At 35.1% G+C, this 16011-nt stretch overlaps 1 protein-coding gene across 2 annotated transcripts in view; it reads left to right on the top strand.

Annotated features, from left to right (window-relative positions):
* The window catches only part of LOC149804717 (GRIP and coiled-coil domain-containing protein 1-like), a 38648-nt gene extending 23547 nt beyond the window's left edge, over positions 1-15101 (top strand). For both annotated transcript variants that reach the window (XM_089943425.1, XM_089943418.1), the window contains exons 7-10: positions 1913-2107; positions 2667-3051; positions 5092-5231; positions 9912-15101. In XM_089943425.1, the coding sequence (XP_089799551.1) occupies positions 1913-2107; positions 2667-3051; positions 5092-5231; positions 9912-10721 (1530 nt within the window). In that variant the 3' untranslated portion in view covers positions 10722-15101. The remainder of the gene's footprint in view (positions 1-1912; positions 2108-2666; positions 3052-5091; positions 5232-9911) is intronic.
* Positions 15102-16011: the final 910 nt, after the last annotated feature.

The following is a 16011-nucleotide window of genomic DNA, read 5'->3' on the forward strand; positions in this document are numbered from 1 at the left end:
TATACCACATGAATACTGAGATTGGATTATCAGTAAGATTTGAAAATTAGCATGTGCAGAGCTTACAGACCACATAGTAATGGTTTGGCATTTGCATGATGCAGAGCTGACAGACCACATAGTAATGGTTTGGCATCTGCATTGTGCAGATCCCACATGCCACATAGTAATGGTTTGGCATCTGCATTGTGCAGATCCCACATACCACATAGTAATGGTTTGGCATCTGCATTATGCAGAGCTGACAGACCACTTAATAATGGTTTGGCATCTGTATTGTGCAGAGCTAACAGACCACATAGTAATGGTTTGGCATCTGCATGTGCAGATCCCACAGTCCACATAGTAATGGTTTGGCATCTGCATTATGCAGAGCTGACAGACCACATAGTAATAGTTTGGCATCTGCATTGTGCAGAGCTGACAGACCACATAGTAATGGTTTGGGATCTACATGAGCAGAGTGGACAGACAGCATGGCTATGGTTTGGGATCAGCAGAAGCTGCTGGACAGGAAACTAAGAAACACTTTAAGTTTACCTTAATGAAGTTTCATTTAGCAATTGAGTGAACTTAGTTGTTTTTGCTTGGTTAAAGATGTAGTTATAGTCTCTTCTCCATTCAGTATTGCTCACATAGGAGACTTATTGGTTCTTGTAGTCTGCTTCTGTCCATTACACTGAGATAGTAAGAACAAGATTTTAGACCTGTTGAATGAATTGGGACTAGATTTAGTACATACATTAGTGCTTGTGTGGATTTCAAACCTTTTAAGTCTCTGTTGATCTTGACCCAGTTTTCTAATTTGTAGTTTGAGTTTAATATGAGTATCACCTTGTAAGCAAGATCTTTATTGTACAGTATTTAGATGCCTTGAGCAATCGTCAAGACTGGATTAGGTTTGGGTGACCCTGACCTGATTTTCAAGGTTACATAGTGAAGATCTGCCTGTTAATGGATTATTTTTTGCATGCAAAAAGCACAGTACATTCCAAAACAATACAAATGTAATTTTGTGTAAGTGTTGGCTGGTTTTGCTAGGTCATTTAGGGGGACCCTGCATAGCTCAAAGTATTTCCAATTTTATATTTGTTCATAAATTTTTCTGCAGAATATTTAGGTTAGCATTATTGGCTTTATTCTGTTGGAATAATTTGATCCCATTCAGAAAACCTAGATTAATACCAAACTTGGACAAAAATGTGACCTCGGACATTTTTTACAATGGCTCAATTGTTCACTTGAAAAGTAATTCATCATTGCCTAGTTTACATTTTACCATGTTCTTTGGCAAAATGCCCTGAAGGTCACAATATAATTATACAAATTTTCAAATACCAGTTTTGTATTAAAATCATCTTTTCTAATTTAAATTTTTAGTTATTTGTTTCAGCTCTACTGTACTATGGAGAATGCTGAAATTTTCAGTCTTGTGGCTTGGTTTAATTTATTTCTGTATGCACTGACTTTTTTTTGTTACATATATATCAGTCACTATTAAATATATATCAGTATGATATAAAGGTCACATTTGGTTTTTAATTTAATTATGATGATTGCAAGGTAAGGTAAAGTTTACATTTTCAGTGTAAAGCTATATTTAACATATATTGAGGGTCTTTTCACACTGTACATACTCCTTATAATAGGTTACGATTCTCACTTATTGTTAAGCATTGAAAATGAAACGCTATATTTCCCTTTATTTCTTATTTTTGTTTGTCTAAAAACAAAAAATATCTTTGAATTACTTTGGGAATGTTTTTTTTTTTGTTGCAGCTCTTGACTGTCCTTTATGAAGTACTAAAATAAAGTTAAAGTAAATCAGGTCACCACAGCAGTTGTACTTGTAATAGCTTTGTCCATATTGACTTCAGTTTATGACATGCAATCCACAATTTTCTGTGTTCAGTATGATGAAGCTCAGTTCCAGATGAAGGAGAAGGAGGGGTTGGCAATGGACAAGTGTCGGCAGTACAAGACACAGATTGAGTCACTGAAGCATGATCTTCAAGTTGCCAATAAAAAGGTCACAGATCTGGAGGAAAAAGCCACTCAGCTGTCACCACATGTCCTTGAGCTGCAGAGAGAAATAGCTGAACTAAAAGTATTTGAATGACTTTGTTCACCTTGTTTATTGATTACTAAGCATCTCTTTTCATCAGTTGTAATGGTAGATTGACCTGTTATATAAAGTATTTGTGTCTATAATAGCTGGACAAGCAAAACCCAAATAATGTTTCAAAAAGATTTGCAGTTAAGTAAGATGTATCATGTTAGAAAAAAAGTAAGAGTGTATTTCTGTATGAAGAAGTCTTGGAATGATCAAACCACTTGCTTCTTGCTTTCAGTTGACATGTGAAACATAGATTGGATTTGAATTAAAGATTGGTTTATTTTGTATATACTTGCTCGTGACAGGTCTATTTTGTATATGCTTGCTTGTGACAGCTGTGAATTAGCAATGGGATGAATTTTGCATGGCTGTCTTAAATGTATGTACTAAAAACACTTTCCAACGGCAGCTTTCACTGTGACCTGTATGACGAGGGAGACAATTAATGCTGTACAGTTCCTAGTAATATGTATTTCCTCCCTTTAACTTTTAAGTGATGAACAGAAGGAGGGAGAGAGTATAGTTAATTATTATGCTGTCTTTCTGACAGGCTCAGCATAGGCTTCAGGTCCAGACAGAGCAAAACAAGGCCAGTGATGTAGAAAACATGATAAAGGACTTCTCTCTACAGAGTGAGGAGAGAGTGTCAGAATTAGAAGCCAAACTCTCAGAGCTGTCAGAGGTAGTTGGAAACTATGAGCGCATGCGTTACCAGGACCAACAGACCATCGTGAGACTGAAGGAGCGTGTAATCCAGTTGGACCTGGAGAACACGGCACTTGCACAAGCAGCACACTCATCTGGTCACATTATGGAGGAACCAGATCAGGAGCTTGAGAAACTTGATTCTTCCACTCTGGCTGCAAAAATTGTCAAGCTGAAAGGTTTCCTCAAACTTGCTAACCAGAAAGCTCAACAGCCAGTATACTTTGAAGGTACAGTTAAACAGTTAGTAGATTAAGATTTATTATTAACAGGTTGCTTTTGATTGTTAAAAACATAAGTGCATTGATTGTTAAAAACATAAAGTGCATTGATTGTTAAAAGCATAAAGTGCATTGATTGTTAAAAGCATAAAGTGCATTGATTGTTAAAAGCATAAAGTGCATTGATTGTTAAAAGCATAAAGTGTATTGATTGTTAAAAGCATAAAGTGCATTGATTGTTAAAAGTATAAAGTGCATTGATTGCTAAAAGCATAAAGTGCATTGATTGTTAAAAGCATAAAGTGCATTGATTGTTAAAAGCATAAAGTGCATATTGATTGTGAAAAGCATAAAGTGCATTAATTGTTAAAAGCATAAAGTGTATTGATTGTTGAAAGCATAAAGTGCATTGATTGTTAAAAGTATAAAGTGCATTGATTGCTAAAAGCATAAAGTGCATTGATTGTTAAAAGCATAAAGTGCATATTGATTGTGAAAAGCATAAAGTGCATTGTTAAAAGCATAAAGTACATTGATTGTTAAAAGCATCAAGTGCATTGATTGTTAAAAGCATAAAGTGCATTGATTGTTAAAAGCATAAAGTGCATTGATTGTTAAAAGTATAAAGTGCATTGATTGTTAAAAGCATAAAGTACATTCATTGTTAACAGCATAAAGTACATTGATTGTTAAAGGCATAAATTACATTGATTGTTAAAAGCATAAAGTACATTGATTGTTAAAAGCATAAAGTGCATTGATTGTTAAAAGCATAAAGTGCATTGATTGTTAAAAGCATAAAGTACATTGATTGTTAAAAGCATAAAGTGCATTGATTGTTAAAGGCATAAAGTGCATTGATTGTTAAAAGCATAAAGTACATTGATTGTTAAAAGCATAAAGTACATTGATTGTTAAAAGCATAAAGTGCATTGATTGTTAAAAGCATAAAGTACATTGATTGTTAAAGGCATAAAGTACATTGATTATTAAAAGCATAAAGTACATTGATTGTTAAAAGCATAAAGTGCATTGATTGTTAAAAGCATAAAGTGCATTGATTGTTAAAAGCATAAAGTACATTGATTGTTAAAAGCATAAAGTGCATTGATTGTTAAAGGCATAAAGTGCATTGATTGTTAAAAGCATAAAGTACATTGATTGTTAAAAGCATAAAGTACATTGATTGTTAAAAGCATAAAGTACATTGATTGTTAAAAGCATAAAGTGCATTGATTGTTAAAGGCATAAAGTGCATTGATTGTTAAAAGCATAAAGTACATTGATTGTGAAAAGCATAAAGTGCATTAATTGTTAAAACCATAAAGTGCATTGATTTTTTAAAAGATAAAGTGGTTCTGTTCTAATTCTGCTCCTTCTCTTACAGAACATGTTATAAACTATTCTTACTGTAGACCAGTTTTCATAATTCAGTTAGAAGTTAGCAGGTTAAGACAAATAACTTAGAACAAACATAGATATAAGAGAGTGTATTGTACAGAAGCAGTCTGATTTGATTAAATCAAAGTATAACAGCTGGATTTAATATTCAAATTCAATTTATATATTGTATCATAAAATGGTTAAAAATTTATCAAATCCATGATTCTCACAGGGAATCCAGCCTTGATTTTCTGTTTACCTGGTAAATTAATGTAATCAAACTTATTAAACTTAACACACGCACATTAAACATTGGTATATAATTATAAACCACAAAATTCTGAAAACTGTCAAGAACCAATAGTTGAATTGTGATTGGTTGATGTGTAGTTTTTCAAGAGGAAGTTTTGACCAATCCCTAGTGTTTTTTTTCTTCAAGGTATTCTAATAAGGTCATAGTTTGTAATTCTTGTACCACCACAAGTTGTGACTATTCTTTACATTGTAAAAGAGCATTTCTTTGTGTACAACATTTAACCTCGAAGTGCACTACATTTGTGTGCAAAAATGGCATGAAATCAATGAACTACTTGTGCACTGGATGTGCCCTCTTAGAGCGTAAGGTTTACTTTATGCACAATTGTTTCAATAATATTTTGATTGTAGATTTACTGAGGGATGAAAAGGAGGGGGATGAGGAGCACCCACTGTGCAGGAAGTATCGGGAGGAACTAGAACAGTTGCAAGATGAATTTGAGAGATACAAACTGCGTGCTCAGTCTGTTCTTAAAAACAAAACTTCAAAGGTAAACTTAGACTGTTTAATAATATTGTGCATAATGGAAAATAAACCATTAAATAAAACTAGCACATTTGTTATTCGCTGATTCTCGTTAAGAATAAATCCCTATGAATTGTAATAAAAGTATTGGCAAATGTAAAAATGGGATAGCAGGTAATGAATATGATTTGAAGTAGTCCATTCTCCATTAGAAACTCATAGCAATAGCAAATATAATTTGGGATTTTGAATAATTTAGAATAATTTCATGTAAATAAGACATGGATGTGATCATATATATGTAAAGTGTAATTAATCATTAAGTACAATTTACAAGAAAGTTTACAAGTTAGGCATATATATTTGTTTCTTATTTTAGAAAATAATATGGAATTGATGGTAGATTATGTTTGTCCTAAAATATGATTTGTAGCATGTATATAAAAGTTCCAGTATCAAACAAGAAAGCAATTAATACCAATGTATAACAAACTGTTTCTTGTTTCATATCATTTGTGATACATATTTACTATCTTACATGATAAATTCTTGAGTTCCCATTTGCTAACCAAAGGAATTTTGTAGGACACTTCATATTTCTCTGTTGAATACATTACCCAATCACATTAACATTAGGAAATAAACTCCCCTCGAATCCAGCCCTCATGTGAAAACAAAAGCTGTGTTTTTCCCACCATCTATGCAGCATCTAGACAAGGGGAAGAAACTCTTTCAGATTACTTCCCTTTGCAATGCTAGTTCACCATCCATCTCCTAGATTTTGTTCAGTTTACGTTTTTGCTGCAGTTTCATCAAAATTGCATTGCATGATCTCACAGTGTCAGAATTCATCATTAATTATATTAATCCACCTGTAATGTTGGTAGGGTGTAGATAATTAAGTTTGCTTGAAAACATAAGTCACTTTATTTTTGTTGTGCTAATATTGTTTGTTTTTTTAAGTTTGTGGACTTTGTCATTGACCTTGTAGTTTCACATGCTACCACTGATTCTTGCCATTTTGGACATTTGTCTGTAGACACTGCTTTGATTTACACTTTTGCTATAATTACCAGTGCAGTTATTCATACTGGTTGATGCCCCAGTGCTAAACATCACTATAACTGTCACACTGCAGACATCGTACCGATATGACTGATTTTTTATAAAGTTGTGTTAAAAATCCAAATCATACACACACACACATACTGGTTACAAGACTGTCAGGCTCTCAGAGCTTTATCTCAGCCTTGTTTTGCCCACCTCTGATTCACATTCCTAGACTGTCAAGCTCTCAAAGCTGATTTCCTACAGAGAGTGGATTTCAGTGAATGAGGTTTTGCACTGTGGTAGCAGACTTCGACAGTGGCTACTTTTCTATTCTCCCATTGCATATGGTCCAGGTAACCCAGTAATGACCTATCTCAGGTCATCTGGATCATAAAGTTACAATCTTAACTCAGATAAACAGTTCCTGCATTAGTGGCAAAACAAACAATAGCTTACATCTATGATTCATCTGTAGAATCCCCAGTTAGAGATTATGGTCTGTTTCATCATGCAGTTAAGGAGCCCGCCTATTGCTGCACTTAACCATGGCCATGCTTGGTATTGGGTGAGAGACCCTTCACATCGCTTCTGGAAATGAAGGCCTTGATAAATGACTTCCATGCCTGGAAAGATCATATTATTAGAAGAGTAATCTTTGTAATGTCCTTGAACTTGGAATGGAAATGTACAGAAAACAGATATGGGTTTCAACAACAGTAATGGCTGGGATATAAAACATAACTCTTTAAGCCTTGGCATCTTGGCTTAATTGAGTAATACAATCCTTGGTGTCTTGGCTTAACTGAATGGTACAAACCTTGGTGTCTTGGGTTGATTGAATGATACAAGCCTTGCCTTTTTGGATTAATTGAGTGATAAAAGCATTGGTGTCTTAGCTTAATTTAGTGATACAAGCCTTGGTGTTTTGGCTTAATTGACGGATACATTTAGCATGCTTTGAAGTTTATAAGACCAGACAATGATTGTCTGATTTTGAAGCATTTTGTTATCTTGTCATTGATGAGAATGAGACCTTCATATAATATATGATAACTATCTGTCCATCTGTAATCTGTTACTATAAATTTCACCAGTATGTCAGTATGCATAAAAGGGCACCACCTACCTTCCAAAGATGGAAAGACCATCAAGTTCATATGTATAGCGATATGTATCATATCGCAGGCTGTGTATCATGAATCATATTGATACATGGCACAGGCATATCATTTCACCCATAGGAGAGGTGTTATCCTTCATATAGAGACACCAGCCATATTTCCCCCAAATAGTACCCATTGTTAGAGGTCCAACCACATTTCCTCCAAATAGTACCCATGGTAGAGGTCCAACCACATTTCCCCCAAATAGTACCCATGGTAGAGGTCCAACCATATTTCCCCCAAATAGTACCCGTGGTAGAGGTCCAACCATATTTCCCCCAAATAGTACCTATGGTAGAGGTCCAACCATATTTCCCCCAAATAGTACCTATGGTAGAGGTCCAACCATATTTCCCCCAAATAGTACCCAGGGTAGAGGTCCAACTATATTTCTCCCAAATAGTACCCATGGTAGAGGTATGACCATATATCCACCAAATAGTACCTAACGTATAGGTCCTGCCATATTTCTCCCAAACAGTACCTATGGTAGCGGGGCCCAGAGTGGCCAAGTGGTCTAAAGTGCTCACCATTGCGGATCACTGCCATCTCACCTCTGTCTGCATGGGTTTGAGTCGTGGGTTTGGCCTATGTTGGTATGTGAGAAAGCTTGCCAGTAGCTTCTCGTGGGTCAGTGGTTCTTTATGGGGGTTTCCCAGGTTCTTCCTACATTATTAATACTAGCCACCATGTATAGCCTATCTTGTGCTGAAAAATGGCGTTAAACCCTACAATAACAATAACAATAACCTATGGTAGTGGTCCAACCATATTTGCTCCAAATAGTATCCCTTTTGTAGAGATTGGAGCTTATGCATTTCCTCCTCCTATTATCTATTCTCCTAATGGTAATGTGATCTGGTAATATATTCAAACAAGGAAGGAAATTTTATGGCAATTATGTTTGTATTTGAATACATACCCAATCACATACTGCACTGCCCTCCTACACCTCCCTGCAAATACAAGCATCCATATGGACGTTTTAGTCAAGCTTAAACAGAATAATATCTAGTGTATATGCATCCACCTAGTGGTGCCAAGGGAATGTAGTCAGGAAGAGCATTTTCCCTTTGTATGATTTATAGATAGAAAAGGCATAATATTTTCTATTTCTGTTAGGGCTGAATGCAAGAGTTAGCAGATTTTATTTACTAATGTTAATGCAACCAGGTAGAAACATAATTTATTATACTTTCTTTCCCAAGTGCTAAAAAGTAGGGAACCCTCTTAATCTAGCTTAGATCCATATTATATTCCAACAGAGTTACCTTCTGAGCTTGTCAAAATGGTGGTATTTGCCTGAAACAAAATGCTGCATTTTCATTTTGAACTTTCTTGAAAGATTGGCAAATTATTAATATTCAGCATTTGTAGCTTCCTGTACCTAATGAAGATTATCTGCTTAATTTGCTAATTGTGCTTGTCAAAAGCTATTAACTTTGCATAGAAAGCAAAGTTTATCACTCATGAATGGGGAGCTGTACCGTTTCATTGATCCATATTTAATTAGTTTCCTATAGTTAATTACCACTTGCCTTGCTTGAATTATAATGAACTGTCCCTTGCTGACCCAGCATTGGTAATGCATCACTGGTCAATATATAGAGCAGGACCTATGCAGTTATTTGACAGTTAATCTATTATATGGGATTAGCAACTTATAACAGCCTCCAATACAATGTTTTTTTAAGCCTATAGAAACAGAGATAATTAGATGATATTTTAGTTCAGAGAGTCGGTAGTCACTGGTTCTGTTGATATACATGTACACAGTGCTTGTTTTATGTGATTGTAATACACCCACAGTGCTGTGATATGTTTTTACTGATTGATATAAAAAAGACCAATGCTTCTCCTACTAAATTTCAACTTTGATTAAGAGTTACTGAGGTGTATTGCAGTTTTCAGAAAATGAAACTGTTTTCATCAGGACCTGGATTACACATTGCTTTTAACAAAATCAGTAAAATCAATATTTCGGTCAATAATGTCCCACAATAATTTTTACCCTATTATGAGGGGCCAATACAGAGATAAAAATTAATCAGTTAAAACATTTTTATATCAGTCATGTATAGTGGTTTCAGCATTATGCCAAAATAATAGTAAAATAAAATAGCCTTTTTGAGCAAGTGAATTTTGAATCAAAGCAAGTGATTTTTTAAAAGCCACACATGCCCTGGGTCTATGTCTCACAAAAATTTCTTTGAGCACTGCTTTCCCCATTGATTCTCGGATAAGAAAAACCTTGCAATAGTCATTATAATGGTTCCAGCAGACCGTATAGAACTAACATCATGTGATATTATGTGAGGTAGTAAATCTGTAATTGCCTTCTTTGTTCTGAACTGTGCTCCAGTATGTTGTATGGTTGGGATACTATTCCCCATCAAACAACACTATAGGAGGATAGTTCCTAACGGAGATGGCAATTGTGGAATATGGTATTGCATCAAATTAATCAGGGACTTGGCCATTAACTCTTGCAGGAGAGTACATCATCCAAGGAGACAGACCTGCTGAAGGATCAGGTGTCAGACCTGCGAGATAAGATGAAGAACTTGCACCTGCAGCTTGATGAAGAGCGTGATCAACATGCACAGCGTGAGGAAAATCTCCGTAAAACCCTGCTTTCTGTGCAGGAAAAACATCGTCAAGAGGTGATTCAGATTCATGGTGAACATCATACCCAGATTCAGGAACTGGAAGACGAACTTAAAAAACAAAGGGATAGAACTATATCCATGTTGGCAGAGAAAGATCGAGAGTTGGAACTTCTCAGGGCTACATCTTCACACAGGCTGGAGACAGACTATGTCTTAAGGTACAGGCAGAATCAGGACTTTGGTGCTGCATCTTCAGAGTTACTGAGACAAAATTCTGAGGAAGAGGCATTGGCTAGACTCTTAAACCCACCCACCACTGGGCAAGGGGAGATTACTTTGTTGTATTTTGCTCAGGAACAGGCCAGGAAGGATGTGGAAATAGGAAACTTGAGGAAACAGAAGCGAGAGTTAGAAGGAGCCTTGAGGGAGCTGCAGTTATCATCCAGTACAAAAGAGGAGAACCTCTATGAGGAGATGGAAAGTCTGAAGGAGGAGATTCGGAAGTCAGAGAGGAGCAGGAACAGGGAAGGAGCTAATCTGGAGTACCTTAAAAATGTCATGTACAAATTCCTTATCTGTCATGATGTTGCAGGGAAACAGCAGATGTTGAATGCCATCACTACAATACTGCAGTTCAGTCCACAAGAGAAATCCACTGTTCAGACTTACACTAGAAGTTGGTGGATCAAATGATAATTTTGTAGAATCTGTCTACAGTGGGATTATACTCAGCATATATTTACCTGTCAAGCAAGGGAAGCTAGATGCTTCATACACTTCAGGGCATGTCTTCCCTGATCCAGTTGATCAAGACTATAATAATATGTACATACAGTTTTAGAGATTCCTAAATTTCACCGACTTTGAGGTGCTATCTCACAATTGAATATATTCAGATGTTATTGCAGTTTCCTGAAAGATAGTACTGAGTCATTTAGTGAGTCAACTTTAAAGGTAGTATTGAGTCATTTAATGAGTCACCTTGAATTGTAGTATTGAGTCATTTAGTGAGTCAACTTTAACTGTAGTATTGAGTCATTTGATGAGTCACCTTTAAAGGTAATATTGAGTCATTTAATGAGTCAGCTTGAAAGGTAGTATTGAGTCATTTAATGAGTCAACTTGAAAGGTAGTATTGAGTCATTTAATAAGTCAACTTGAAATTTGTTACTATAGTGCTGAAACCCCATGAAGGGTAGTATTGAAGTATTGAGTCATGCAGTGAATAAACTTGGAATTTGTTGGTGTTTATTCTATGTGTATAAATGACTTTATTTCACCTTTTTATGACATCTCTCCAAAATAAACTGGATATTTCTCATTAGATAGGACCAATTTGAAGCTTTAGTGTGCTATTTTTATTCACACACGTTCCTGTTATAGATTTTGCCCAGACTTAATATAACTAATTAAGTTGACATTTTACAGATATGTCATTTTAATATCACTGTATCTCGTTGTTTTAAAGGAAAGTAATCCATGTAATTGTATGCATAAACTTACATAGCAAATGGCAGTCATCAGAGTGTCATACATGTTATAAATTTTATGCATAAATTTACAAAGCAAATGGCAGTCATCAGAGTGTCAGACATGTTATAAATTGTATGCATAAAGTTACAAAGCAAATGGCAGTGATTAGAGTGTCACTTGTGTTATAAATGTATTGTTCAGAGTGTCAGACTTGTTATAAATTGTATGCATAAACTTACAAAGCAAATGGCACGCATCAGAGTGTCAGACATGTTATAAATTTTATGCATAAATTTACAAAGCAAATGGCAGTCATCAGAGTGTCAGACATGTTATAAATTGTATGCATAAACTTACAAAGCAAATGGCAGTGATTAGAGTGTCACTTGTGTTATAAATGTATTGTTCAGAGTGTCAGACATGTTATAAATTGTGTGCATAAACTTACAAAGCAAATGGCAGTGATTAGAGTGTCAGTTGTGTTATAAATGTATTGTTCAGAGTGTCAGATATGTTATAAATTGTATGCATAAACTTACAAAGCAAATGGCAGTGATTAGAGTGTCAGTTGTGTTATAAATGTATTGTTCAGAGTGTCAGATATGTTATAAATTGTATGCATAAACTTACAAAGCAAATGGCATGCATCAGAGTGTCAGACATGTTATAAATTGTATGCATAAACTTACAAAGCAAATGGCATGCATCAGAGTGTCAGACATGTTATAAATTTTATGCATAAACTTACAAAGCAATTGGCAGTGATTAGAGTGTCACTTGTGTTATAAATGTATTGTTCAGAGTGTCAGACATGTTATAAATTGTGTGCATAAACTTACAAAGCAAATGGCATGCATCAGAGTGTCAGACATGTTATAAATTGTATGCATAAACTTACAAAGCAAATGGCATGCATCAGAGTGTCAGACATGTTATAAATTTTATGCATAAACTTACAAAGCAAATGGCAGTGATTAGAGTGTCACTTGTGTTATAAATGTATTGTTCAGAGTGTCAGACATGTTATAAATTGTGTGCATAAACTTACAAAGCAAATGGCATGCATCAGAGTGTCAGACATGTTATAAATTGTATGCATAAATTTACGAAGCAAATGGCACTCATCAGAGTATCAGACATGTTATAAATATATGTATGAACATACTAAGCAAATGGCAGTGATTAGAGTGTCTGATGTGTTATAAATGTATTGTTCAGTTGTAAATGAAAATTAGTCTCATGATTGCCAGTTTTCTTGCAGAAATATGTGCCTGTTAAGGTCTATATCCCACAGGATTATGGCTGTTTATTCAAAATTAGATGATATTTTGATTAATTTGTTTGTCTTGGCATGATCCTAAAAACACATTCTTGTTCTAAAATATGTTTTACTGTGTATATAATATTGTATTATGTGAAATAAGCTACTGGTTTATTAAACATCTAATTGATCCAGAAATCAGATGGGATGAAGCATTACTGTTATCCAGTAAATTCATTACATCTTTACTCTGTCTATGAGGACAGGCCTTAGATATTTTTGTTTTTTCTTCCATCCTGCTTGACCTACATTTTATCTGTGGTCATTCTTAAGTGATATTTTATTATATATCCATTTTAAAACAAGGACAGTTTATATTTATAGGTTTGAATAAATAGAGGTCTGTGACAAAAATGGAAATCAAGCTAAGAAAAAGAACAATCCATTGCTGTTCCTTTATGTAGTTGATGGGGATTTTTTGGTGATATATACATATAATTACTGTACGTAGTGCAGATGAAGAAAATTAAAAGATAAAATCTAGATTGATCTTTACTCTGTATGATCCTTGACAAAAAAATAAACTGCACTTATGCATATTAATTTTTAAAAGAAACCATCCCATTGAAGATTTGAAAATATCAGGCATTGAAAGAGTAAAGCAAAGATAAATATTCTATAGACAAGATAATTAATTTATATTTCTGAATATGGAACCTGAGAGGAAAAGTGCATACGACCAAAAATGTCAGGATTACACAAAGAAATAATAATTTCATATTTTCTTGACAACTATTGACATTACAATCCTCAAATTTCGCTCATTTGAGAATATTGAACTACAGCCATCAAAGGGTTGGTTTTGTGTATACGGCCATCAAATGAATGGTTTTGTGTATACACCCATCAGATGAATGGTTTTGTGTATACAGCCATCAGATGAATGGTTTTGTGTATACAGCGTCAAATGAATGGTTTTGTGTATGCAGCATCAAATGAATGGTTTTGTGTATGCAGCATCAGATGAATGGTTTTGTGTATACAGCTATCAGATGAATGGTTTTGTGTATACAGCCATCAAATGATTGGTTTTGTGTATACAGCCATCAGATGTTTGACATTGTGTATACAACCATCAGAGGGTTGATTTTGTGTATACAACCATCAGAGGGTTGATTTTGTGTATACAACCATCAGAGGGTTGATTTTGTGTATACAACCATCAGAGGGTTGATTTTGTGTATACAGCCATCAGAGGGTTAGTTATGTGTATGCAGGCATCAGATGGTTGATATTGTTTATGCAGCCATCAGATGGCTGATTTTGTGTATACAGCCATCAGAGGGTTAGTTTTGTGTATATAACCACCAGATGGTTGATTTTGTGTATGAAGGCATCAGATGGTTGATTTTGTATATGCAGGCATCAGATGGTTGGATTTGTATAAACAGCCATTAGAGGGTTGATATTGTGTATACAGCCATCAGAGGGTTGGATTTGTGTAAACAGCCATCAGAGGGTTTGTTTGGTGTATAAGCCATCAGAGGGTTCAGTGTGTGTATACAGCCATCAGAGGGTTCTGTGTGTGTATACAGCCATCAGATGGTTCAATGTGTGTTTACAGCCATCAAAGGGTTCATTTGGTGTATACAGCCATTAGAGGGTTTGTTTGGTGTATAAGCCATCAGAGGGTTCAGTGTATGTATACAGCCATCAGAGGGTTCAGTGTGTGTATACAGCCATCAGATGGTTCAGTGTGTGTATACAGCCATCAGAGGGTTCAGTGTGTGTATACAGCCATCTGATGGTTCAGTGTGTGTATGCAGCCATCTGATGGTTCAGTGGGTGTATACAGCCATCATATGGTTTATTTTGTGTATGGAGCCATAGGAGGATTCTTGTATGCAGTGATCAGTGGGTTTATAAATATATGCAAGGTACATGTATCCATATAGTATCTGCTATGTTTTTATGATGCAGATAATTCATATTTTTCATGCTTGGATGGGATATGTCACAGAGCCAAATCCATCATCTACCTAAAGTGCTAGTTAAAGCTAGATAATGTGCCATATGGTTTTCAGAGTGTATTATGCTATTTCCCTATCCATCTGTTGTCCAACTATATGATTACCTTTCCCATTTTTGCACTGTAACTTAGTTTTACAGACCTACCTTTGCCAAACTTTATAGGCAATTTTTCCAAGTTGAGCGAAAGAAGCCCTTTCAATTTTGGGATCCAGAAGTATGGTCATTGTGGTTGAAAGGAGAAAATACCTTGATGATATTGTTTAAATGTTTTTTAAAAACTTATTTTTCATAAAGCATATTTTACTCAAGTGACTGCTTGTTTTCTTTTACCTTGAGTGGATGCAAATAATTAACAAAATTGCCATTTTTATTGTCAGTTCACCTCCACAATAATACATTTTGCCACCTGCCCCATGCGGGTCTGGTATACAAATGGATATATGAAATGATTCTAACAGATGGATCATTAATGTAGGTATGAAGGCCAAGATTGCTTTTGGTGGTCTCTAGCACAACACTTGAAGGTAAAATATGTTGATGTCATTAACAAGGAAACTAGTTTGCTAGTACTATGATACCAACCATAAGCAGCAACTCATACACAGGAGGCAAAGTCTCGTAGCAGAACATTTGTGCACAAGGAATTACAAGTCATTCCCACTGACACAGAACTTCCCCATAAGATCTATTTTGATGTGTTCATTTATCAATGCATTAATACATCAGTGCTCAAGAAGTCATCGTCAGTGTGCAAGCAAACCAACATCAATTATAAGTTGGTTGACAAACTCACCTTTTTGCATCAATACACTTCCATGTAATGTTTTTGTGTCCAGTTTAGACTGTGTGTAAGAATTGACATCATGACTGCAAGCATTCCACATGCCATGTTTTAAGATCTTTTGTAACAGTAAACCAGGGAAGTCCTTTTGATTTTTGATAATGTTGCCTCTCTGTGGTCCAACCATAATCAAGTATATTTTGGGAAGCATTTCCATATACTTTTCGATTGACTTTCCTGTATATTCATCAATGAGCTTACCAACAACCTTTTTGTTGATGTTGCAAAACTGTAAAACCAATAACATGTGCATATATATCATCAATAGTGATATACATAAAAACTGAATCAATATACATGTAGTGCATCTTAACATGATCATGATAAAATGGTTTAATCGGATGTGCCATCATAGATACAATTTATGAACTTCAGCT

This window comes from Sinohyriopsis cumingii, chromosome 2 (genome assembly GCF_028554795.1).
Source record: "Sinohyriopsis cumingii isolate HCF-2022 chromosome 2, ASM2855479v2, whole genome shotgun sequence".
Taxonomy (NCBI): Eukaryota; Metazoa; Mollusca; class Bivalvia; order Unionida; family Unionidae; genus Sinohyriopsis; species Sinohyriopsis cumingii.